General features: G+C 40.3%; 2 protein-coding genes across 5 annotated transcripts in view; one reads left to right on the top strand and one right to left on the bottom strand.

Moving 5' to 3' along the window:
* Positions 1 to 26291, bottom strand: part of LCP2 (lymphocyte cytosolic protein 2) — a 568984-nt gene that overhangs the window by 456215 nt on the left and 86478 nt on the right. The window lies entirely within an intron of this gene.
* KCNIP1 (potassium voltage-gated channel interacting protein 1) overlaps positions 1 to 26291 on the top strand; it is a 379307-nt gene that overhangs the window by 348858 nt on the left and 4158 nt on the right. For 3 of the 4 annotated variants that reach the window (XM_050794353.1, XM_050794354.1, XM_050794355.1), the window contains 4 exons: positions 12614 to 12738; positions 14189 to 14258; positions 15698 to 15768; positions 16557 to 16664. In XM_050794353.1, coding sequence (XP_050650310.1) covers positions 12614 to 12738; positions 14189 to 14258; positions 15698 to 15768; positions 16557 to 16664 — 374 coding nt within the window. Of the gene's footprint in view, positions 1 to 6671; positions 6705 to 12613; positions 12739 to 14188; positions 14259 to 15697; positions 15769 to 16556; positions 16665 to 26291 lie in introns of all 4 variants that reach the window. The other variant, XM_050794352.1, reaches the window with a different exon arrangement.

Below are 26291 nucleotides of genomic sequence, written 5' to 3'. Positions count from 1 at the left end.
CCATAATTTCAGATTTCTAAAGGAAAGCCAAAAGTTCATATTTCTACGTGAAATAAATGTTGATAAAGTTCACACTTAAATGAAGTGAAACAGACCAGGGGTGGTGGTTTAAACCTGTAATTCCAGTGCTTTAAGAGGCAGGAGGATCACTTGAGGTAAGGAATTCAAGGCCAGTCTGGGCAACACAGTGAGACCCCATCTCTACCAAAAGAAAAAAATAATAATTTAAAAAATAAAAGAAGCGAAACAATAGTACCCCATGGGCTGCCAGATTGTGATTTCTGAACTAAACTGTCAGATTACAAAATTGCCCACCAAATTAGCCAGATACTTTCCAGATATTCCCTGGGCCACTGTCTCAGGACTCTTAATATATTTTCTAATTAGTTCCTTGTAGTACTACACTCTTTTAGCAAATAATGAGCACTTACTAGTCATTTTCTATGTGCAAAGGAGATATTAGATGTCACAGAGGGAGTAAGATACCGAAAACAAAAATAAAACAAAAATAAGCACAAGACACAATCTCCCCTCACCCCACCCTTGTATATAAAAACTGTGACACTCAAAGGTAGATTTTGATACGTGCCGGGTGATTGCTAGAGATGATAAGTGCTTTGGGAATTTGGACAGAGAGAGCTTTTTCTGCAGTGGTCTGAGAGAGCTGCCCAGAGGAGATGGCACTTACGCCATGTTTTAAGGGTGGATAGGATTGCTGCCAGATGATCACATGCTCTGGTAGACAGGGGTTTGTGCACCAGCAGATTCTGGGACTATCGCAGAGCACTCATGACAGGGAGTGTTGGGGAATCATGCTGGAAAGGTAGACCAGGGCCCTGGCATGGACTCTTCAGTGCCAGCAGGAAAAACTAGGCTCTGTCTTGAAGGTTCCTCAGCAGGAAGGTGGGCGGTTGCTGTGGAGTGAATCTGGTGGAAAGGGATTCCTCCTCCTCCTCCTGCTTTCTCCAGGATGAGGAATCTGGGCACCGGCCCTGGGGCCCCTCCAGATCCCACTCTTCAACTCTTGTTTTTTATTTCTCCTGCCATACAACCTCTTTTTAATCTAAAATAGATTTAAGCAGGACAGAGCCCCCCAATCAAGGCTGTTTCCTTGCGGGTGGGGGGATGACTTCATGGTAATGATGTAGACCCTGAAACAATACAGAGAGGCAGCAGGGCTTGGAAACAGGCAGTATTTCCTCTTTTTACGATGGTTTCATTTTACATTTTTATTGGCCCTTCACTGATTGCTCCCGGGCTCTCTGGCGGGATGTGAGATGCACTGACATTTATAGAAATCAATACATTAATAAATCACGAAGTTCATAATGTCTGATTTGCTTCTAAATGAGACAGAACTATTATCACCATAAAGTTGCACATAAAATATGCCCAATTGTGATGTATTGTGTAGTCTAATCAAAGGCATTTGAGTGAATAACCTTTCCCCAAAAGAAGGAAACAATCAAAGCTGAATAACTTCATTAATAATTCAAGGTGTGTCTGCCAAGGCTTCATTTATTAAGTGCACAGTTAAGAGGCTTCAGAGCTGAGTCCTGGAGAGGATAGCACCTTGCCATCTTCTCCCTGCCTCTGGGCAGGCAGATATACATTCTCAGATAAACTGACTGCACTCCTTGCATCTGGGAGTTGATGTTCCAGTGGAGGGTAATGCTCAATTGACTTCTGCAGCTAAGAGACGGCCCGTAACAGTGGTCATGGACTGTCCAGATTCTTAAGGGCAGAGGACACAGAGCCAGGAAATGTCCTTAGTGGCTGTCAGTTGTTATGTCTGTTCACTAATGTTCTAAGTCCTATGCTTCTGGTGTCCACCACCCACAGGCCCCCTGTTCTGCTCCACAGACTGAGATGGTCAACACTCTTTCATCCAGAGGGTTGTGTTTGCTGGCGGCCATTACCTTTAACATAAAATGATCATATTTACTTTATCCCACTCATGTCCAACCTCAACTGACAATTGAGGTGTGTTGTTGACAGTAAATAACAGAACAAGGAAATCTTCCTATACTGAAAAGAAACACAATTAATTAACTAGATCCATCAGGAAAGGCACAATCATGAGTGAGACAGTGTTTAACAGACGTGACTATTGGATTCTGTTGTTGAGAATGACCCTTAAAATCACAGTCAAATATATGACAAGATGGAAATAACATTTTTGAGCACGTACTATGCACGTAGAGCATTTTACATACCTTATCTCAGTAAGATTTATAGCTATAAGGTGGGTATGATTCTAGCTTGAATTAGTCTAATAACCATATACCTCCTAGGGACAGTGAGAAGATTAGATCAATTCTAAAACTATTACCATGCTCTCTGAGCTCACCAAGACAGGCAGTTAATATAAGGATACATTAATACTGAATCCAGCAAAAGCTCACATGGCCAGCTTCCATTATGTTCCTGTTTGTGATTATTCTGTATCATGCACAGAAATTGATGTTCACATGAACAGCAAAGAAAGAGTTTATTAGTGTTGATTACAGGGCCTGAGCCTACCCTCTGAAATTGGTTTTGGAGTCTTTAGCACACTTGTTTGGGACAGTTAAACATATGCCAGCTGTTCTAAAACAGTGGCAGTAATGTGATAGAACTGGGTCATACCGTGCTTCCCAAAGTATGATCACTTCATTTCAACAACTTCACACTAACAGCCAGAAGTGGGCCGTGAAGGGAATATTTACACCAAGGAAAATGGAAAATTGTATCAATCAGGCTTTTCCACCCTCCCCAAGAGCCAATTGTCAGATATTTACCAGCCCACCAAAGCTAGATCTCTAATCAGAAACCATCACTTAGCAAGTTGTCAAATTATCTGCAGAGCAATGAGCTCTTCTTTAGAAAGCAGGCCGAAAGATATGCTATTCACATCTTAGCCTGACCTGGACCCACTGAGTTTCCATCAATGAGAAAATTCTGTGCTAACCTGAGATAATACTATTCTTCTGGCAATTTTACTTTTCCTTTGAGCAATTCCTTCAACCTCTCTCTGCCCCTTCATTTTTCCATCTTAAAACTAAAAGTACCCTTTCTCCTGGACACTTCTCATTTGCAATGAATTTTCACTTCAGCTCCTCAGTCAAGAGGAGTAATAGAATCCCACCCGTGTTAATCCTCTTATTTCCCACAGAAATATAGTAGACCCACTCACTCTAGGCAACATGCCCTCTCTCTTCAACACGGGTCACCCATTGTTCATTTACTGGCTATCTCCACGTACTGGAACTTCAGGGTGGTGTCCAGCTGGGTTCAAAGAAGAAACAGTGGGAAGTTTCTCCACTGCCACCTGAATGCTAGCTGGTGGCAGGATTGGGACCTCATTTGACTAATTGCCTCCTACAGCTGCAGAGACTGCTGGAACTACTAAAGTAAATCATCAAAAAAAAAAAAAAAATCATCCCAGGGTACTTTTCCCAGACAAAAAGGTCCACTTAAAACATCCTCTAGAGATCTGTGCCTGAGGTTGAGCTGCTGCAGTGAAACTGACATTTCTACCTTACAGCCTGGCCATGGGCTTAGCTGAACTAAAATGCTGCTGCAGTGGTGAGGGCACATGAGAGTCCCTAATGTACATGGCCTTGCTCCTTGTCCTGAAACATCAGTTAGGGATGCTGCTTTCTCTAATGCTGGAATCTAGATAATTCCTTTCCCAGCCATTTGTTTCTTCAATCTTGGAAAATATCTGAATGAATGTAACACTGTCACATACAAACAGAATTATGACTTATGTCACATTCTGTGTAGTGATTTTGTGGACTTTTAATAATTGCATTACATTTCTGACCATTAGTTTCCACCATTGCCCTGCTCCTGAGAAACTGCAAGGGACGTTTGACACTCCTCTCCCCACCCACCTCAACATTTGTGCTGATCTGAAGGCCACATTAAAAACACACCCATTTGGAGAGAAAGAGCAGTGTACTGAAATACACTAAACACTGAAGAATTTCCAAGTCATTTGATCTTGAAAACTCTATCTAATGGAAGTAGAAGCACTCAAAGAATTTTTTTTTTTTTTAGAACTCCTTTTTTCAGGACACTTTTAGGACTGAGGTATATAAATGAATGAGAAATGTATAAATTCAATTTCGCTTAAAAGGAGCACGAGGGGTTTCAAGATTAAGAGAACAAATGCTTGAAGCAAAACATGATTTGGGTTTTATTGAACTGAGAAGACTGAAAAAAATACGTGGAACACTCAGAAAATCTTTATCAAGGCTTAGCTGAGCACTCCTGGGGCTCATTGTTAAGTTTATAAAACTCAGAGCTCATGAGTTGTATGCACTGTGTGGGTCTGAGTGGGCTTATGACTCACCTCCAAGCCTGGCTGTAAGAATCTAAGACTTAAAGCTGAAGGACCAAATGGGACTTTCCGTCTCATCCCCTCTCTGCTCCATGAAAGCACCAATGAGGATTTTTGCCCCTGATTATATTAGGGAATGCTGTCAACCAAAAAGATGATGCTAAACGCATCCAGAACGAACTAATCAACCATGTTTAAGGGGAAGAAAAGATTACATCTTCAGATGCCAGCATGCCATCATTAATACAATGTCTAATGTAGTCAATATAGTTCAGGCAACATTGAAAATGAACCACTGCAAATACTAGGAATACAATTTGAAGAGGAAGCACAACATTCTGTGTTTTTATGCGCACGGTCCTGTAAATTATTTGCAGCTCAAGTATGTCATGTTCTTTTAAATTTTCCCCTGGGTACAGCTTGAACAACTTCCTACAAGTGTTGATATGTCATATTTTCATTATCATTTAGTTCAAAATTACCATGATTTAATTACCATGAGGTTGCTTTTTTGATAAATGAGTTACTTAGAAATTGAATTAGGCTGGGCACAGTGGCTCCTGCCTATAATCCTAGCACTTTGGGAGGCCGAGGCAGGAGTATTGCTTGAGTTTGAGACCAGCCTAGGCACTATAGTAAGATCTCATCTCCACAAAAAAGTACAAAAAAGTTAGCCAGGCATAGTGACACATGCCTATAGTTCCAGCTACTCAAGAGGCTGAGGTGGGAGGATTGAATTACCTGCCAATGACCACTGGCATTTGAGTTTCTAATCCGTGGTCTATGTGTATGCCTCCTCACCAGTCTGAGAACTCATGTAAACAGGTATTATGTCTTTTCATCTCTTTTCTAATACCTATGACATTCCTGAAACACCAGAGCATGTCAATGCATATTTCTAAACGTATCTATATTAAAATGCTATCAAAGTATTCAGGGCAGTGAAACTATTCTACATAATGCTATAACAGTGGATATATGACATCATGCATTTGTCAAAACCCACAGAACTGTACAACACAAAGAGTGAACTCTAATGTAAACTATGGGCTTTAGTTAATATTTACATATCAATACTGGTTCATCAGTTGGAACAAATATACCACACCAATGCAAGATGTGAATAATAGGAGAAACTGTGAGGGTGGAATATACAGAAACTCTCTATATTTTCTGTGCAGTTCTTCTGTAACCTAAAACAGCTCTAAAAATAAAGCATATTTATAAAAAATAAATAAATACAAATGCCACCTAACCAGAATGATCAAAGGGGCAACTAAATTCAGCAAAATAAGTTTCTCTCATGGAATACAGGTCAGGAGATGAGTGAAAACACTCCAATGGATGCTCACCTATACTATCACTTTGAAAAGCAGCAGGAAAATAAGCCTCTGCTGTCTGGGGTTGCAGATTGGGGGACTGGAGAGAGACTAATACACACTCAAGATGGTGGCTGGGCTGCCTTACACACTCGTGGTCAAGTTTGCTGGCAAGACAGGTGGAAGCTCAAATAAGAGCCTACAGAGGAAAACCAGGCCGACCACCAAATAGACCCACAAAGGCCAGCAGGACAGTATCTGGTGGCGCTCTCTGGGACCTTGGACTCACCCAGCTCCACTGTGCCATGGATAATTTTCCAGGTCTGGTATTTTGTGTTGTATTTTATATTCAGCATAATGGGGGACTTGGCCGGCACCCACTCTGCCACACATCCCAATGTGCTAACCCTCTTCTGCAACTGCCCTTTTCTTTTTCTGCATCTGGTTACTAATCAAGCTTAATGGGGGAAGAAAGAAGCAAAGACTTGTAGGCTGTAAGCTCCAAGAGAGCAGAGAACAGAGCTGTTTTATTCACTGACTTGTACCTAGTAGATACTTCATTGACAGTTATTGAGTGAGCAAACAAATAATCCTACAAGATATGCAGCTTCAAATCACAAGGAAGCAGAGAGGGGGAACGGGGATCTCCTGATTGTGGAGGGTGTCTTATAAGCCACTCCTCAGTCAAACATGTGGGTGTTTCCAAGGACCCATCCAACATCGCACATCTCTGCCATGTGCCATCCCATCTCTGCAGGCTGCATGACTGCATGGCTGAGGGCATGTTCAACGAGCCCCTGCGGGAGCCATGGGCACTGGGAGGCAACCCACTGCTCTTGCCTGTTCTGACCATGGGAAAAGGACAGGGAGCTCAGCTTCAGCTCTGCTACTGAGAGGCTCTTCACATATGTCAAGCTGGACAGCGACGTGGACACCCTCAGAGCGGCCTCTCTCCATGGACAATAAAAGTGTGTTTTGCTTTTTGATGAATGGATTTGGTAAAATGTTTTCTCACTCTTTCCTAGACATCGCCTGGTGGTATTACCAGTATCAGAGAGGTAAAAAACAGTTTAAATTAACTTGACTCTGGTCACATGACTTGCGAAGGCAGAGCTTCTTAATCAAGTTCATGTTTTATAATTAGTCTTCTCATGCACCAGCTTTCTGTGCCCCTTGTTAGCAAGCCCCACATATATAGAAACAGCTGGAAATGTTCTTTTAGAGACAAGCTACAGGAAAAGCTTTGCTCCCCCTATGAAATGGTTACGTTTTCCTTTCACAAACATTTGTAAAAACTCAGAGCCCATTTGCAGCTCAAGTGTAGTAATTGCTTCAAACAAATGGCCTGAATTTCTGTGTTCTCTTTTTCCCCATGGTCTTCACCTCCTAATCTAATCAACATTTACTGAGGCAGTTTTTCTTATTACTTTATCTCCTTTTATTTCATATTTATTTCCTATAATCGGCTTCAAGTCCTTTGTGCGACAAAGTGGCATGTGTTTAAATAAATAGTGAGGAGTAGACTATGTGGTTTGTAGGTGGGAGGGTAAGTAGGTATAGATCAAAAAACAAAAACTCAATGCCTGTTGCACAGGGCAGGCAGCATAAATGAATTCTGTGAGCCAGGGGTGAACAACAGGGTATCCTAGAGGCTCTGGCTGCCCAGAGGGGACGGCCACTGTTCAACTCTAGTAGGCTGCTGAAGTGTCCAAATTTGAGACCAAAGTTGTCAGATAATCCCATTTTTCAAGACAATTCAGATATCCATATTTGTACATGGATCTCTCATCTTTAAACATGGACAACTAATTCCAAAATAATTAAGACACATTTTACAGGTCAAACAAGACCTATCTTTGGGTCACACTCAAGCCAAGGATCACTATTTTGTAATCTCAATATAGATGGGTAGCTGGGTGCAGTGGCTCATGTCTGTAATACTAGCACTTTGGGAGGCCAAGGCGGGCAGATCACCTGAGGTCAGAAGTTCAAGACCAGCCTGGCTAGCATGGTGAAACCCCGTTTCTACTAAAAATACAAAAAAAATTAGCTGGGCGTGGTGATGTACACCTGTAATCCCAGTTACTTGGGAGGCTGAGGCAGGAGAATAGCTTGAACCTGGGAAGTGAAGTTGCAGTGAGCCGAGATCGCACCATTGCACTCCAGCTTGGGCAACAAGAGCAAAACTCCATCTCAAAAAAAAAAAAAAAAAAAAAAAGCTACATGGGTAAGTATAAAGTCCAACCCAGAGACACCGTGAGGGAGGCACTATTGGCCAGTCCAGCGAGGAGATGGTCATGGTCACTGTCCTGAGCGTGACAGAGGGGACATCTCACTGGGGAAAAGACCCAAGGTGTGGGTCATCCCACTGCTCACAGTCCAGGTCTAACTGGTACACAAGCACACAGCTTCGTAGGAGCAGGGGTGCTACAAGGCTGGCTACAAGCTGGTTTGCAATTTGTGCTTGAGGGAAGCAGAATCCACTGTGGGGACATGTGGAAACCAGATATGATGAAAGGGGCCTGGACTGACTGGATTCTAGGTCCAGATCTGTCACCCATTGCTCAGTGACTTAGGACTCAGACAAAGCCAGTTAGTGACAAGGTTTAGAAGAGATCTCCTACGCTGGAATAGCTTAGCATGGGCTAGATGTGTTTAAAATACAGAAACTCACTGAAAGTACAGTCATGCTCTGCATGATGACGTTTCCATCAACAACACAACATACGCAATTGTGGTCCCATAAGATTGTAACTGAGTTAAAAAATCCCTATTGCCCAGTGACATCTTGATGTTCCTGACCCTGTGTGGTCTCAGGCTAATGTGTGTGTTTGTGTCTTCATTTGTAAAAAACAAATAAAAAAAGTTTTAAAAGAAAAAAAATAAAACCAAAAAAATTTTAAATAGAGAAAAAGCTTACAAAATAAGAAAATAAAGAAAAATATTTTTGTACAGCTAGGCAATGTGTATTTTAAGTTAAGTATTATCACAAAAGAGTCCAAAAGTTTGAAAAAAAAAAAACAAATAGTTTGTAAAATAAAGTTAGAGCAAGCTAAGGTTAATTTCTTACTGAAAAATTTCTTATTAATTTAGTAGAGCCCTAAGCATACAGTATGTCTAAAGTCTACCTCATGTTTAGTAGCATCCCAGGCCTTCACACTCACTCACCATCACTCACTGACTCACCCAGAGCAACTTCCAGTCCTGTAACTTCCATTCATGGTAAATGTCCTAATAGTTGTACCATTTTTTATTTTTTACACCATAGTTTCTTTCTCTAAATTTAGTATGCTTAGATACACAAATATTTAGAATACTTACCAGAGAGTTACGATTGCCTACAGTATTCAGAATAGTAATACGTTGTACAGGTTTGTAGCCTAGAAGCACTAGGCCACACCATACAGCCTAGGTGTGTAGCAGGCTACCCCATCTAGGTGTGTGTGAGTAGACTCCACGATGTTCGCACGATGGCAAAATTGCCTAACAACACATTTCTCAGAGAGGATCCCTGCTGGTAAGCGACACATGACTGAATAGGCAAACATACAGTGACTGTGCGTTTTTTTTCTGAGAGAGTCTAAAGCCTTCATTCCACACTCAGAAGAGTCTATGATCCCAAAACATTAAGGATCAGTTAATCTAAATCATCTACTATTCAATCTGAGAATTTCCTGTGTAGCATCCTCTAGAGTCGGTGATTCCATCTCTCTTTGCCCCTAGTGATAGGTATTCATCACCGTGTGAGGCACTCACAGTTAGAAAATCACTTCTTAATATCACATGTGCAGGCAATGGTTCCCTCACTCCCATCACACATAAGGTTATGGAACAACAGGCATGAGAACATTGAATGGCTTAAAAGTACTTTACAAACAGAAGGTGTTCTAATTTATTCTTGTCATGTAGTTATCACCACAGTATTACAACTCAAGTTAATTTTTATCTCAACCATTCAAACTCAAGTCTGACTTAGTAACTGGCTCATCATTATTTTTTATAACAAAGTAATGACTAGCAACATCTGGCATCAGAGACTTTGAACAAACCTCAGAAGAAACTGTCAGGGAGGCTTCCCATGGGTTCACGCTCTTCTCTCCTCCTGCACCCAGGGAACTGGGCCATTCTCCTTCCTTTACTGGGACTACCTGGGCTTCATCCAGGGAACCCCCAGGGAGCAACAGGAGGTTGGTGAAAACCGCTGCCCGTTACCTCTAAAGTTTCTTGTGAATGTATCTACAGCGGCCAGCACCATGAGACATACAAATAAAGGGAAGGGAGAGCTGATGTGAGAGCGGCAGCGCGGGCACCGCTGTGAGGTTGCCACAGCTGTAGACAAGTTAAATCAGTGCTGTCCAATCAAAAGTCATGACCCGTGAGAGTCATAACCAGCACGGGTTTACAAAGGAATACATCAAAACAGACTGGAGCATAGCTCACATTAGTGAGGGACGGGATCATTTCATGGAGTTTTTGTTTCAAAATATTTAATTAACATTTCACATATATATATGTGTATACTGGATTGTGACATAAATTATAGTTCTCACTACAGTCACAGAAAGAAGAAAGAAAGACAGGGCCACTCTTTTAAACCCTGTCTTAACATCCACAGGCAGGCTGCTTCCCAGCATCTTGAGCCCCAAAGGAGTAAATTTCCTTCCACAACCGATGTTACCGCAGCCTGACACTTAGCCAATGATGAAAACGAAAAACAAATGACACTTAGCCAATGATGAAAACGAAAAACAAAACAAAAGCTTGGCAGTCAGTATCCAAATATGCAGATACTACAGAATCTGTTTGATGTGGAAATTGATCCTGCTGCCCAGACAACAAACAACTCATTTATTAATAAAGTCCAGTTCCTCCTTAATGAAGTGGGTTTAATAGCTGATATCGCAATAATTACTTAGTGCATTTTTTATGAAGGTGATGGGAAACAAGCGCTGTTTCTTGAGTCGGAAAGAGCCTCTCAAGCTCCTGCAAAGAAATTTCCTTGAGCTTGTGAGGAATTCAGTCACAGGAAGATCAAGGAATTAAGAGTACCGCAAAAACCCTTTCATGCTTCTGGCTGAGATAAATCTAATGGTATACCGGATGTCTTCAAGAATGCCTCGTTTACTCAAAAAATACAATATTTCCATTTTCTTTATTTGCATTTTAATGTGATTTTTTGCTTCATCTCTTCACTCAAGCCACCTGGGCAGTACCCAGGGAATCCCTAAAGGGCAGAAGGAGGGATGTGCAAACCTCTGCAGCCCCTTCAGAAGTTCCTTGTGAATATATGCACAATTAAACAGATGTGCATTTTAGAAATAAAAATGCTTTTAGATCTAATGCTAGGAGATTTAAACCAACAATTTCTCTGTTAAAATGGGTTAAAATAGATGCAAAATATTAATATGTATATAAGCATTCTGAATTAGACTGAAGTGCATTTTTCTCCTTTTCTTTCTTTCTTTTTGAGAATAAGCCCTTTCGTTTACATAGAAATGCTTCAGCGTTTAGATAATTGCTACTTATCTTGTTAGCTACAAGCATAACCATAATTAAAGGCTCTGTAAGAATTATGAATTCTGGGGAAATTGGCCACTTGTCTCTCTGTGGCATAAACAATATCTAATTTATAACAAATCGTCTGCCTTAGTCCCGGCAGGATAAGGTGATATGCATTGCCCAGCATATGAGAAAGATGGCAATTAGGAGTTGTTACTAAGTTACTGGAGCCTCACACGAACATCCATCACCTTTGGGGATATGTACAAGATACAAACTTAATTTGATGGATTCCTTTTGTATTGGGATCAAAGTCTCAAAAGGGAAAGTGACAATTGCAGGGAAAATCTGGTACAATGAGACCAACACTGATGAGAGAAATGCACACAATTTAATGCACCTGCTCACCTTGTTCTCTGATGTGGAAACTCAGCCTGTGCTTGCTGTGGGTTGCCACGGGGTGAGACATGGTCTATGCATGTTCCCAGCAGCCGCCCGTCTCATCACTATTCTTGCCAGCCCAGATTTACAGTCATTCAATAGATGGATTTGGTTGTGTCTGCATGACAACAACAGGCAGAGAAGGTTAGATGGCAATTGATTCTTGATTGGCGTAAGTTTATAGAAAGCATTCTGGCAGGGTCCAAAGGAAATCACTCACCTGCCCCTCTGTGATGGTAAAACGTTGAAAATTCCACTGACTTGGACTTTGTGATCCTTCAGTGGGAGATGGGCAGATTCCTTGCTTTAGTTCACAGACACTTTCTACATAACTAATGCAATCTTATATTATATTATAGTCCATATGGGAGGCATACTTAAACTACTACTTACAACTGTTGTTAGAGCCCTTCAAATGGTTTGTACAAAGTAGCTCCCATTTAAGATATTTTCCTAGTATTTAAGGATGTCTAGTAGACATTACAAAACAATAAACTGTAAATACATTCAGATTTTTATCATTAATACTTAACATGCCGTAATCTGAACTTTCTGCTAAATCATGCTATCCATTCCTAGTTGGCCCAAATGGTGAGAGTTTACTGTTTCTTTCAATAATTTTGTTTCCCTTTGCTGTCTAGAGGTGTTTATCATTCTGCTTACTTACCTGTGTCTCTGGAAAATTCAGAAGTTTCCATGGGAAACAATTTGAATATGCAAAGAAGTTATTTTTAAAGCAAGGAAAATGTTTTCATATGGATTTATTTTGAGCACTTCTGCCTTCGCCTCCACTGGGAACATGTTTCTCTCCAAAGCTGAAGCCCCCCCCGCCCCAATGTGGTGTCTGACACAGAGGCTGACAGGGCAGGGAAGTGGGGTTCAAGATAGGAAGGCCATTGGCAGTGCAACCCCAGCCCACAGCCCTAGATCCCAGGTCGTGACACCACTCTTTTGACAGCCCAGATTGTTACCTAACAAGAGTGACCCCCAAGTTCAACCATTCCAATGCCATCTCCTCTGGTTCCAGATAAGATTGAAGATGAGCTGGAGATGACCATGGTTTGCCATCGGCCCGAGGGACTGGAGCAGCTTGAGGCCCAGACCAACTTCACTAAGAGGGAGCTGCAGGTCCTTTATCGAGGCTTCAAAAACGTAAGACCCGCGCAGGCTCTGAAGGCCTTGGGGGGTTTCCCACGTAAGGCTAAGCTCTTCCCAATGCCAAGGGAGCTCATAAGGCAGTTTCCCATATGTGAGGCTACACAAGGAAGGCCAGCTCTATAAAGGGGACATGAGAGGGAGATCACCTGGTTGGAAAGGAAGGCTCCAGGCAAGGATGGAGCAAAGTCAGGAGACAGTAAACGGCCAACTGCCCAGAAACTTCACAGGGTGGCACATCCTCAGGGAATTCACCCCAGCCCAGAGTCAAGCCTTAACCCTTAACATAGTCATACCTTCCAACTTGGTGGTGCCCCCACAATAATGGGATTTAGGCCTGCTGACTCATGCTAACCAGGCTCACCGAGACTGATGTGTAAGCCGAATGTCAGTGTATTAATTTACCACAGGAAATGGAACTGACAGTGGGACCAGACACTCCTCTCCCTTCGCTGGGACCCGCTCTCCTTAGAAGCCACGTGGAAGCCAGGTTACAATCAAAAGTGGAGTCAGAGGATGGGAGTGCCTTGTTTAGCTGTTACTTTAAATACATTAATATGTTCCTGCATTCTCAGGTCAGCTTGAGAGCTCTCAGATGCAATCCTGGATATTAATCTATTTTTTTTTAAGTTTAACTCTCAGAGCACAATCTTATTCCCAAATCCTGGGGTGGTGTGGAGTGGGGTGGGCTAGAGCAATGTGCACCTGGTCACCCTCCCTCCAGGTGCAGTCTATAGGTAGAACTGAGCTGCGTCAATTCCAAACTGACCGCAGCCTCATTGTTCTCCAAAGTGCTGACCCACAGGGATTCTAGCCCCTCCTGGGAGTCATCTGACAGGTGCTGGGATGCCTCTTCCTTCCACACTAGCCTTGATTGCACATACCAAGTGCCTGGTTTCCTACCATCAGGGCTTCTTTCCTTCTGATGGCAGCATTAGCAGCGGGCAGCCGAGTTGGAGCAGGATCCTGTGGGAAAGTTTCCCAGGCAGGCACTGGGCTCAGAGGGAACAGCATCCAGAAAAGAGAAGAAATCTACACTGCTTGGCATCTACCATGGACTCAGTACCACCTAACATAGGTTCATAAGATACCCTTGGGGAAAGTATTGTTAGCCCCATTTTACAGGTAAGGATATTGAGAATCAGAGACTGGCATGGCCAAAGTCACAAAGCTTAGTATTTATTGGCTAAGCCAGGATTTAAACCCAGGTTTTTCTGCTCTTAAGGCCCCAAATCTCTCCACCTCACTGTGCCCATTCTCTGACAATGTCTCATCATTTTGCAAAGCAGCTCCAGTCCTGAGATGGAGTTACTTCGGAGAAGTGGAAATGCACAGGTCCCTGCCCCTGGGGATCATGAGGAACCCCAGACACCAAGGCTGGGCCCAGTCTTCTTCTCCTAGTGCTGGCCCTCAGACACCTCCTGCTGACTCTCTCCCCTTCCCACAGGAGTGCCCCAGTGGTGTGGTTAACGAAGACACATTCAAGCAGATCTATGCTCAGTTTTTCCCTCACGGAGGTGAGTCTGACCTTGAAATCTATCTTGCCCAGCACCCTCTCTGGTGAATAGCCTTCCCCTCCTCCAAGTCCACTCTTCCTTGCCATCTGCTTCCTTCTCGAGGAAGGGGCAAACTCAGAGCAGGACACCTCCCTCGTCATGAGAGGTGGGAGTCTCCAAAGCTTTAGCAGGAAAGAACTCTGAAAACAAACCCACCCTGGAAGGGGAAGAAGGGCTGATAATGCAACATCACAAAGTCTCAGAACAGCTCTAGAAAGCAGGTATTATAATCCCAGATGGGGTAACTGAGTTTCGGGGAAGATAAGCAATGTACACAAGGTTGCACAGCGAGTGAGTAGCAGACCAGGATTAGATTCCATAAGGGTCTGAAACAAGTTTTGCCATTCTGGTGCCACCATTGTGCAGGGCACTTTTGATTCTTTTCCTTAAAATAGCTGAGACAAGCTGGAATTTTGTAAAAGAACTCCAGTAAATACCAAAGACTATAAAAATAAACTAAATGAAAAAGAGACAGGAAACATAAAGTTGTGCTTATTAAGCCAGGTTACAAGTGTGCCAGGCCCACAGCAGCTGCTCTGTCGCCCTGCCTGACTCGGGAACCAGCTCTGTCCCCATGGGCCTGGGACCACATCAGTGGCTCCTCCTGTGGCCTCCATGTGTCACATGCCACCTTGCATCCTGTCTCCAAGAGCTGTCTCCTGCAAGACACCTTCCCCGGATCCTGACAAAATGCAGATCCAAGCATTCCAAACACTTCTTGGGCCCTGTTCCTCAAGGGCCTTTTTGGCAGCAGACAGACGCCTTCCTTGGTGTGCGGGGCCCCTACCCAGATCAGGTGCAGGAGGCAGTTTTGTCCCATGCAGGCCCCAGAATTGCAGTTTTCTGAGTTCCACTAAGCCACTGTTTATTGAGTTCTTACTGTATGCCAGGCATAGCTCTAGTTTAAAATACTTTTTCGCAAATTTCAAGAGATAGGTCTTGCTCCATCCCATTGTACAGAGGTAGGAAAGGGAAACTCAGAGAGGTCATGTTTGATGCCCACAGTCACACAGCTTATGTAGTACAGCGGCATCCAAGTTCAGATTTCTCTACTCTGGAGTGCGTGCTCATCCCAGGCATTGCATGGCCGCTCAGAAGAACATTGTCATGCAGTCACTGTGTCATTCATACACCGACGATTCCGTGCATAGATAGGCAGGAGAAAGGTTTTCTCACGATGGCTAGAGGGAGGGATAAGGGCTCATCTCACCTTTTGCTAGATCTAACTTCCTACCCAAACCCAAAGAGTTGAGTCAATGGGCCCCACTCCATAATTTTCTTCTTTCCATCACCCTAGCATCGCTCTCCTCTCTTTCTTGTCGAAGCCCTGCCTTGTTTGGAAGGTTCTCCCTGTGTGGAATTCCTGCCCCCATCACCTGCCCTCCTTTTCTGCCTTGTAGATGCCAGCACGTATGCCCATTACCTCTTCAATGCCTTCGACACCACTCAGACAGGCTCCGTGAAGTTCGAGGTATGCTCATCTGGGGTCCACTCTAGGGGTCCTCTGGTTCTGCATCACCTCCCCCTCTAAATCTCAAGGCATTGGGGGAAGGGCTGGACCATCAAAAGCTCTCAGTCAGACCAAAGACACATTTATCCATTCGTAAGCATTTCCTAAAGATGGGGAGAAGCAGTAGCAACTTTGCCTGGCCTGCAGGAACTCAGGGACTCGGGGAACTAATAACAACAGTGTGTGAGCTCCCGGGCACACTGCTTCCCAGTGGCAGCCCCTGTACTTAGGGCTTTGGATGTACTAACTCATTTACTCTAATCCCCACGATAACCCTATAGGGTAGCATTTTATTATTTATTACCCTTTTACAGAAGAGGAGAGTAAGGCAAAGAGAGAGAGAGAGTAGTTTTCCCAAGGTCAAAAAGCACACAAATAATAAAGGATGGATTTGAATGCAGGCAGAATGACCCTCAATACAGACTGTTCCTACAGTCTGCGTCCTCAGCCACTAGGCCATATGGCCACTGGGATGATAGACTGACCACTGCAGCCATGGATAAGGCAATAACAGGGTTGGCTGCATTGATCTGTGTCTCTCAGAGCTCCATTCTTCCTCAAGGGGGCACCTGGCAAAAAAAATGGGGCAGGGTAGGGACCCGAAGGCAGGAGCTCTTCACTGAGCATAGCCACGTCCTCCAGGCAGACAAGAGGACATGGGAGGCACCACTCTGTGAGAGTATCACAATCTGACCCAAAGACACAGCTTCACCCTGCCTGATGTCACTCCTGCCTTTTCCCCTTCTCAGGACTTTGTAACCGCTCTGTCGATTTTACTGAGAGGAACTGTCCATGAGAAACTAAGGTGGACATTTAATTTGTATGACATCAATAAGGATGGATATATTAACAAAGAGGTAAGTGAGCCGGAGCCAGGGGTGTGAGAGGGTTCCAGTGAAGGTAACTAACCCAACAGAAAACAGTCCCAGGCTTGAGGATAGTGCTGTCTGAATGAGGCAGGCTCTGCTTTGGGGCTAACAGAGCTGGTCCCTGGCAAACTAAAGAAGGCCTCCCTCATTGCCCTACCCTGCCTGTTCCCAAGCGCCCAGAAAGGATTAAACCGATTCATTCTCCCTGGGTCACCTAGATTCAGTAGACATTACACAGTGGGTAAAACTGACTTGTTTCAGTGTAAAGAGTTACTCTTCCCTAGAGAACGTGCATTTGGGAAGGTTGGGAGCCACAAGTTAAAGCTAAAAGTTGAAATGGTGGAATTGTAGGTAGCACCTAGAATAGAAAAGAAAGGGTTTTAAGAGGAGCCTATAACTGGGTCATATTGGCCTTAACCTATTTTGCCTACTAATACAACCTCCAAGGGGGTAATGGAAGGTACAGCTGTCTTTAAAGAAATTATCACAAATAATTTCTGAATCTTCACTGCTTCGCACTTTTAGAACCTCAGAAGACGTCTGTAGCCAGTGAAATACCCTCAGTATCCACTGTACCATGGTATCTCAGTGGAAGCTGGAATTTGGCATCGTGTAACATTCCACTTACTGAGCTCCTGTGTGCCAGGTGCACTGCCTGGAGTGTAGATATCAGCGCAATTATCTTCACCTCAACGCTGCAAGGTTCTCTCTGTAAGCTCAGAGAGTTTATCCAACTTTCATTCCTCATTCATTTAGTCATGTTTTTAATTAACACACATTTGAAGACTTATTAGGTGTTCTAGGTGCTGGAAGTAAAGAGGTGACCAATCAGACTAGGCCTCACACTGGAGCAGTATAGAGAGATGGACAATAAACAGGCCAAAAAGGAATCAACAGGTAGAAGATATTTTGGCAGGGAAGGTTAGCAAAGTCCTCTCTAAGGAGGTGTTGTCATACTGGAACCAGTTATACAAAAAGCCAGGAAAAGTGTTCCAGGCAGAAGGAAGAGCCACTAGAGAGGCTTTGAGGCAAGATAAAGCTTCATGTGTTTCAAAAACAGAAAGGTTGCAGCCGGTTGCAGTTGAAGTTATGAAGCCGAAGATTGGTGCAGGATGAGGCTGACAGGTCAACAGAGTCAGATGGTGGAGGGCTAGGGTAAGGGGCCCATCCATATTCCCCTGGGAAGCTGTTAGATGAACATGTTTTTTGAAAGACACAAAAGGCAAAAACAGACTTAAAGAGAATCAGAAAATATGACTAGCTCTGTATCATTTAAAGAAATTATATTATAATTTTTTATATATAAATTTTTATATTATAAAAAATTCACAGTTAAAAACCATTCTCAAATAAAATTATAGGCTCAGATGGTGGACTGGTGAATTCTAATACCAATCCTACAAAAAATTTTGGAAAATAGAGGAGGATGGAACATTTTGCAACTTGTTTTATAAGTCCAATAGTACCCTGATACCCAAAGCAAAGAAAAAAAGGTCTTATGAGAGGAAACAACTACAAAACAGTCCCCCTCATGAGCACAGACACAAAAAGCTTTCACTAACTATTAGCAAATTGAATCCAGCAATATATAAAAGGATGATACACTACAACTATGTGAGTTTTATTCTAGGAATGCAAGGTTAGTTTAACATTCAAAAATCAATCAATATAATTCACTATATTTAAAGCAATCAAAGGGATATAGACTGGAAAGGAAGAATTAACACTGTCTTTATTTGTACATGATACAATTGTATTAATAGAAAACCTTAAGAGTCTACAAATAAATTGCGAAAAATAATAAGTGAATTTAACAAAGTGAAGACATGCGTTCTATTTACAAAAATCATTTATAATTCTACATCCAACAAGCAACCACAAAATTAAATTAAGAAAAAATAGCATCAAAAAGCACAAAATACTTTGAGAAAAATTCAACAAAATAGGTGCAAGACTCATACACTGAAAACTATAAAATATTGCTGAAATAAATAACTAAATAAACACAGAGATATATCATGCTCATGGGTTGGAAGGCCCAATATAGTTAAGATGTGGATTCTCCAAATTTGATTTATAGATTTAGTGCGATCTCAATCAAAATCCCAGCAGGTATTTTGTAGCAGTTGATTTGGGAATGCAAAAAATTTAAAATAACCAAAACAACCAAAAAAAGAACAAAGTTAAAGGACTAAACCTACCTTACTTCAAGACTTCATGAAAAGGTGCAGTAGTCAAGACGGCGGGGAATCGGCATAAGGATACACATATAGATCAATGGATCAAAATAGAGAGTCAAAAAAACTTAAAGTAGAGCTACCATATGATCCAACAATCCCACTGCTGGGTATATACCCCAAATAAAGGAAATCAGTATATCAAAGAGATATCTGCACTCCCATGTTTGTTGTACATCTGTTTATAATAGCCAAGATTTGGAAGCAACCTAAGTGTCCATCAACAGATGAACGGATAAAGAAAATGTGGTACTTATACACAATGGAGTACTATTCAGCTGTAAAATAGAATGAGATTTAATCATCTACAACATGGATGGAACTGGAGGTGATTATGTTAAGTGAAGTAAACCAGGCACAGAAAGACAAACATCCCATGTTCTCTCTTATTTGTGGGATCTAAAAATCAAAACAATATGAAGATAGAGGGTAAAAGGATGGTAACCACAGACTGGGAAGGATAGTAGGGGGGGCTATGGGGGAAGTTGGGATAGTCAATGGGTACAAAAAATATATAATGAATGAATAAGGCCTGGTATTTGATAGCACAACAAGGTGACTGTAGTCAATAATTTAACTGAACATTTTAACTAAAAGAATGTAATTGGTTTGTAACACAAAGGATAAATGCTTGAAGGGATGGATACCCATTTTTCCTGATGTGGTTATTACACATTGTATGCCTGTATCAAACTTGTCATGTGCCCCATAAATATATACACATAATATGTGTATATACACATATATACATATAAATATATACATATATAAATATATACACATATATACATATATACACATAAATATGTGCCCACAAAAATTAAAAATAAAAAAAAAATTTAAATAGAGATAGACTCACCCATATGTCAATGCAACAGATGCCAAAAAGATCAAAGAGGAAAGAATTGTGTATTCGACAAATCGTTTTGCAGCAGCTGTATATCCATTTGGAAACAAAAATGGACCTTAGCCTTAACCTCATGCCAAACATAAACATCATCCTGGAATGGATTATAGAGTTAAATATTAAAACAAAAGCTGTTTTCTTAAGGAATACATAGGAGAAACATTCTTACAACTTTGGAGTAGGAAAGGATAAGGAATCATTTTTTAAAGTAGATAAATTTGACTTCATCAAAGTTAAAAAATTTTGTGCCTCACCTTTAAGAAAATGGAAATGCAAGCCATGGACTTGGAAAAAAATGTTTGCAAATTATATACCAGATATATAAAGATACCAGGGATACCAATCCAATATCAGACTGGCATCCAAAATACATAAGGAACATTTATAATTTAATACAAAGATAAATAACTTCATATAAAATAGGCAAAAGATTTGATGAGATACTTAAGAAGATATGTGAGCCCATAAAAGGTTGGCCAGTAAGCCCATGAAAGGTTCCTCCATATCACTGGTCTTCAAAGAAATGAAAATTACAACCATAATGAAATACAACTGCACAGAATGGCCACAATTAAAAAGACTGACAATACCAATCATTGGCAAAAATGTGGAGCAATAGAAACTCTCACAGATAGCTGGCAGAAATGTAAATGGTACAAGCATATTGGAAAACATTTTGGCATCTTTGATAAAGCTCAACATGAACTTATCATACAACCCAGAAATCCCATTCCAGTCAGGTATGGTGGCTCACGCCTATAATCCCAGCACTTTGGGAGGCTGAGGCAGGTGGATCATTTGAGCTCAGGAGTTCAAGACCAGACTGGGCAACACGGCAAGACCCTGTCTCTACTAAAAATACAAAAACAACAACAACAAAAAGCTAGACGTGATAAGCACCTGTGGTCCCAGCTACTAGGGAGCTGAGGTGGGAGAATTGCTTAACCCTGGGGAGAAGAGGTTGTAGTGAGCTGAGATTGCACCACTGCACTCCAGCCTGGGTGACAGAGCAAGACCCTGTCTCAAAAAAAGAAAAAAAAAGAAGAAAAGAAGTCCCACTCCTGGGTATTTACTCACCAAAATAAAAATATGTAATTCCATAAAGACTTGTACAAAGATGTTCATAGCAGCTTTATTCATAGTAATCTCAAAACTTAAACGACCCAAATGTCTGTCAACAGGACAATGGGTAAATACATTGTAGTCTGTTCATCCAATGGATTCTTACTCAGCAGTAAAAAGGAATGTTATAATTGCATGCAGCAATGTGCATGAAGCTCATAAACCTCATGCTGAGTGAATGAAGCCAGACTCAAATGAGTTTACACTGTTTTACTCCATTTACATGAGATTTTAGAAAATGCAAACTAATCTATAGTAACAGAAATTAGATCTGTGGTTGCCTGGCATCAAAGGTTGAGAGGCACTTACTGCAAAGAAGTGTGAAGGGATGTCTTTTGGTTGTGAAAATGTTCTATATCTTGAGTGTGGTGGAGGTTACATGGGTGGATACATTTGTCAACATTCTTCAAACAGTACACTTAAAATCGGTGAATTTGTTATAAGTAAATTATGCTCCAATAAATTCAATTTATTTGTTGAAAATCTTGGTGTAAGGCGGAAGTGCCTAACCAATAGAAGACACTCAAAAAAATGTGTTGAAGGAAAAAAATCCTATGAAATAAAGCAGGTAAGAGAAAATAAGAACTCAATATCATTCAAAATATAGATTACAAATGCTAAATGAGATAATAGGAAATTAATCCCAGTGTTCTGTTTAAAGGCTCATACCTGTAATCCCAACACTTTGGGAAACTGAGGCAGGAGAATGGGTTGAGCCCAGGAGTTCAAGACCAGCCTGGTCAACATAGGGAGAGCCTGTCTCTTCAAAAGAAAAATTTAAAAATTACCTGGGTGTAGTGGCATGTGCATGTGCTCCCAGCTACTCCAGAGGCTGAGGCAGGAGGACAGCTTGAGCCCAGGAGTTCAAGACTGCCCTGAGCCATAATCACTCCACCGTACTCCAGCCTGGGCAACAGAACAAGACCCTTCCTCAAAAAAGCAATAAAATAAAATAAAGAAATGCACATGACTAACATAAGGTTTATTCCAGGAATGCAGGAATAGCCCAGTAGCAGATAAAGCATATTAAATAATTTATCATATTAATATATCAAAAGATTAAACCATTTGATGTTAAAATTGTATTTGATATAATTTACCATTTATTCATAATAATTTTCAAGATTCAATTAATTAGGAATAAAATACATCTTCAGCATAATGGAAAATACCCTAGCCTAGTACACAGCTTCATACTTTATGGTAACACGCAGAGATTCTCACTGAAGAAAAGACGAGGCAAGAGTGCAAGCTGTCAGACATCACAACTGTTTAACATTTCTTGAAAGTTCTTCAAATATAGTGAAACAGAAAAAGAAATGCAATCTAAATATGAAAAATTACAATATTCCTTATTAATGACATGATTTTCTATCTAAGAAAAAAGATAGCAAGAAAATCTACTTAAAACAACTAGAACTTTTAAAAAGCTGCCAAAGTGACTGGTAATAAAATACATACACAAAAGAAATTGTGTGGCCAATATATCAGTTGTGACTAGCTAGAAAATTATAATAAAAATATTCTCATTGTAATCACAATAAAATTTAAAGCACATGGGCATTTTTAAATATCCATAATTTAGATGAAGAGAAAGAAAAATTTGATAAGTAGAGAAACATACCATCTTCTGAAGGAATGTATATTATAAAGATAGCAATATTGTAATGACAGCAATTCTTCTCTAATTAACTTTAAATTTATTTTATTTTGAATCCGAATGAAAGTGTTATTTGGGGAGGGAATTTGGCACAATTGTTATAAAGTTACATTGGAAGATTAATCAGGTGAGAACAGCAAAGATAATTTTCAAAAAGAAGAAAAATGGTAGGATTTGTTCTACCAGATACTGAAATATATTATAAAGCTGAAACTATTAAAATATTATAATATCAGAGAAGGAACAGGTAGATCAATGGAACAGAATAGAAATCCCAAGTACAAATACCATCTTGGTTCATAATAAACATAGCGTATTGAATAGAGAGGTAATGAATCATTAAATGATTCTGGGAAAACTGGTTAACTATTTTGGCAACAAGTAAGTAAATATTCTTACTTAGTACCATAAACCCAAAATCACTATAGATATGTACAGTTGTTTTTTAACTAAAAAGAACTAAAAATCATACATGAATATCTGATCATAGAATGGAAAAACCATAAAATCAAAGTTAGAAACAAGTTTTTAAATTATTGATGGCTTTACGCTGTAAATATTATAAAATTCTGTATATCAAAAAATACCATAAACAAAGTTGAAAAGCAAGTGACAAACTTGTTTTTAAAAATCTGCAATTTGTGATGAGAGAAAGGATTGATATTCCTCAGTAGACATTCATCTTAACAAAGGCAAGAGTCATATTCATCGTGCTTATGTTTGTATTTCTTTGACACAATATCTAGCACATGGTAGATGCATAAAAATATCTTTTAAATAAATTAAAAACCTATTAAGAGATTTTAACAATTTAGTAAATCTACACAAATATATAAACAACTCTCACAATCCAATCAGAAATAGATGAATACAATGAGCAAAGCAGATGAAAAAATAGTTCATGGGAAAATAAATAAAAATAGTCAATACATATATTAGAAACCTCACTAAGAAAATAATGTTTACCTTTAAAAACAATGAATTATCACTTATCTATTAAATTGCAAAGATTTTGTAAAGTCTTTGTTGAAGGCTGGTGGAAAGTGGTTTTTCATACATAGTTGCTGAGAGTGTTCTGATATAAACTTTCTAAAAGGTATTTGAGGAATATGTATCAAAAGCATTGAAAGTTATGCATCCCATTCTCCTTATAAAACCACATCTTGGTATATGTCCCAAGGAAATAAAGAATAGACGCAAAGACGTAAAAGCAAGAAGAGTCTTCAGGTAATAGTGCCCCAAAATGTGATAACCATCATAGCCACTAATAGCAGATTTGTAAAATGAATTACAGTAAATACATAAAACGGAATAGCCAGTGGCCACTTAAAATCATGAAAAAGTAATGTAAAATAAACATTAGTATGATATATTACATTTTTAAATAACTTGATAAAGTGATATGTATATCTCAATTTTGTAAACAACTAAATGATTATATACACATGCAAACATATGATGCTCTAAAATATTCAAATACTACCTTGCAAAATCTATAAAGAAAAAAATACAGAAGTGGGATTTATACTACTTGGTCTTCAACTTTGGTTCACTCATTATTCCATCACTGAATAACCTTACTAGCTCCTACTCCCATTTTGTAATTTGCAAACGAGGCAGAATTGTCCCCATTAATCCATCAGACCTCTCTGGAGGGCAGAATTAATAAAGTACCCCTTAAAGAAAAAGAAAGCATGGATAAGTAGCTTCTTAGAAAAGACAGCAGGCTCTTCCCTTAGCAATCATTTGGAGATAATCTCATCCAAGTTGTAGGCTATGAAAATCCTGAGAGAGCAACAAAATTGTTCTTTAAGCCCTTTCTGTGATTTAAAAAAAAATATCAGACAGGAAAAGCATCAGTGGCCATGTAGATGTGAAGGGCTTGTAAAGTACGCATTTAAAAATAAACACATGGATAGAGACATGTATTTCCTCGTTCTATCTGTTGAGGGCACCTCAGAGCAATGACATCCCTGTAGCAGTGATCACACCTAGCACCTAGACCTTGGTTTCTAAATACCGTTCGTCAATAAACAGAACCAGTCTTCTTGGGGAGAATAGTTGATTCCAAGATTGGGTAAGAGAAAATACAAGATGAGCCTGGAGTACTTTATCATGCTGGAAAGTATGAAAGTGCTAAAAAATAAAAAATAATAAAAACTGCAGGAGTCAACCTGAAGGAGTTCTCAACAGCCAAAATGAGAGCAATTTGAGCAAAGTTAAAAATTATTAAGTATTGGATTATAACCTATAAAATAGGTAAATGTCCGTGAGTCCATTGTAATATAAATAAATAACCGAATACATAAATGCAGGAGAGAAGGCAGCTCTTCCTTACAGAAGAATTTTAATTAATAAATATAGAAGGAATAAAGGCAATACAAAATTACCATCAGGCAAACACTGCAATAATAATTTTTATAGGCAAGATCCACTGAAAGATACTAAATCAGCAAGGAAACTTGACAGACACCACCTTAATCAAGTGATCAAGGTTAACATTATCAGTAATAAGACATCTCAACACTATGTAACTCCCTGATATGATGCACTGAGAAGGTTATAACATCACTTCTGTGATATTCTTGCCAAAAATGCATAACTTCAATCTAATCATAACCAAACCAAGGATTAACTCAAATTGAGAGATATTCTACAAAACAACTGACCTGTACTCATATCAAAAGTGTGAGGTCCTGAAAGACAAGGAAAGAAAGAAACTCAGGCTGGCATAGTGGCTCATGCCTATAATCCCAGCACTTTGGGAGGCAGAGGCAGGAAGACCACTTAAGTCCAAGAGTTTGAGACCAGCCTGGGCAACATGGCAAAACCCTACCTCTACAAAAAATCAGCCAGGCGTGGTGGTACTTGCCTGTAGTCCCAGCTACTTGAGAGGCTGAGGTGGGAGGGTTGCTTGAACCTGGGAGGTCAAGGCTGCAGTGACCAGGATTGTGCCACTGCACTCCAGCCTGCATGACAGAGCAAGACCCTGTCTCAAGAAAAAAAAGGTAAAAGAAAAAAAAAGAATGAGAAACTCATGCGGATTAGAAGAGACTAAAGAGACACAACAAATAAATGCAATGTAGAATCATTGAAGGGAAAAAAAGATATTAGTTGAAAAGCTGATAAAATTTGAATAAGCCCTGTAGTTTAGTTAATAATAGTCTAGTAATGTTAATTTCCTGGGTTTGGTCATTGTGCTCTGGTTATGCAAGTTGTTAACATTAGAAGAAACTGGGTGAAATGTATGCATGAACTCTCTGTACTATTTTTGTAACTTTTCTGTAAGTCTAAAATTAATAGGTGAAATTAAACAAAAATAAATAAAATAAAATAAGCACATGGAATCAGACTGTCTCCTGGATCTCTGTAGAAACCACATCAAACACCCCAAACGCTCTTTTATCCCCATTCCGAGTTGTGCCAGAACGATCAGAATAATGGTTCCTAATGTACCTTGATAAACATGGAAACTCACAGGACCGAGTCCTAAGATGCTCTGGTTCAATAGGTTTGGGGTGCACTTGAGAACCGATCTTTTTAATAAGGGCCTCAGTCTGTGGAACTATTGGCCTCATGTGCCCTGTGGATAATCTTGGCTGTTGATTCATTTTTCTTAACTTAAAACAGTGGCAGAACCTATGGGGATTTTCAAATCTCTAGGCTAGAACATTCACTTTTTAAAAATT

The sequence above is a fragment of the Macaca thibetana genome, chromosome 6, assembly GCF_024542745.1.
Source record: "Macaca thibetana thibetana isolate TM-01 chromosome 6, ASM2454274v1, whole genome shotgun sequence".
Classification (NCBI taxonomy): Eukaryota; Metazoa; Chordata; class Mammalia; order Primates; family Cercopithecidae; genus Macaca; species Macaca thibetana.
Note: the sequence above shows the minus strand (reverse complement) of the source record. Positions and strands in the feature narration are given on the sequence as shown.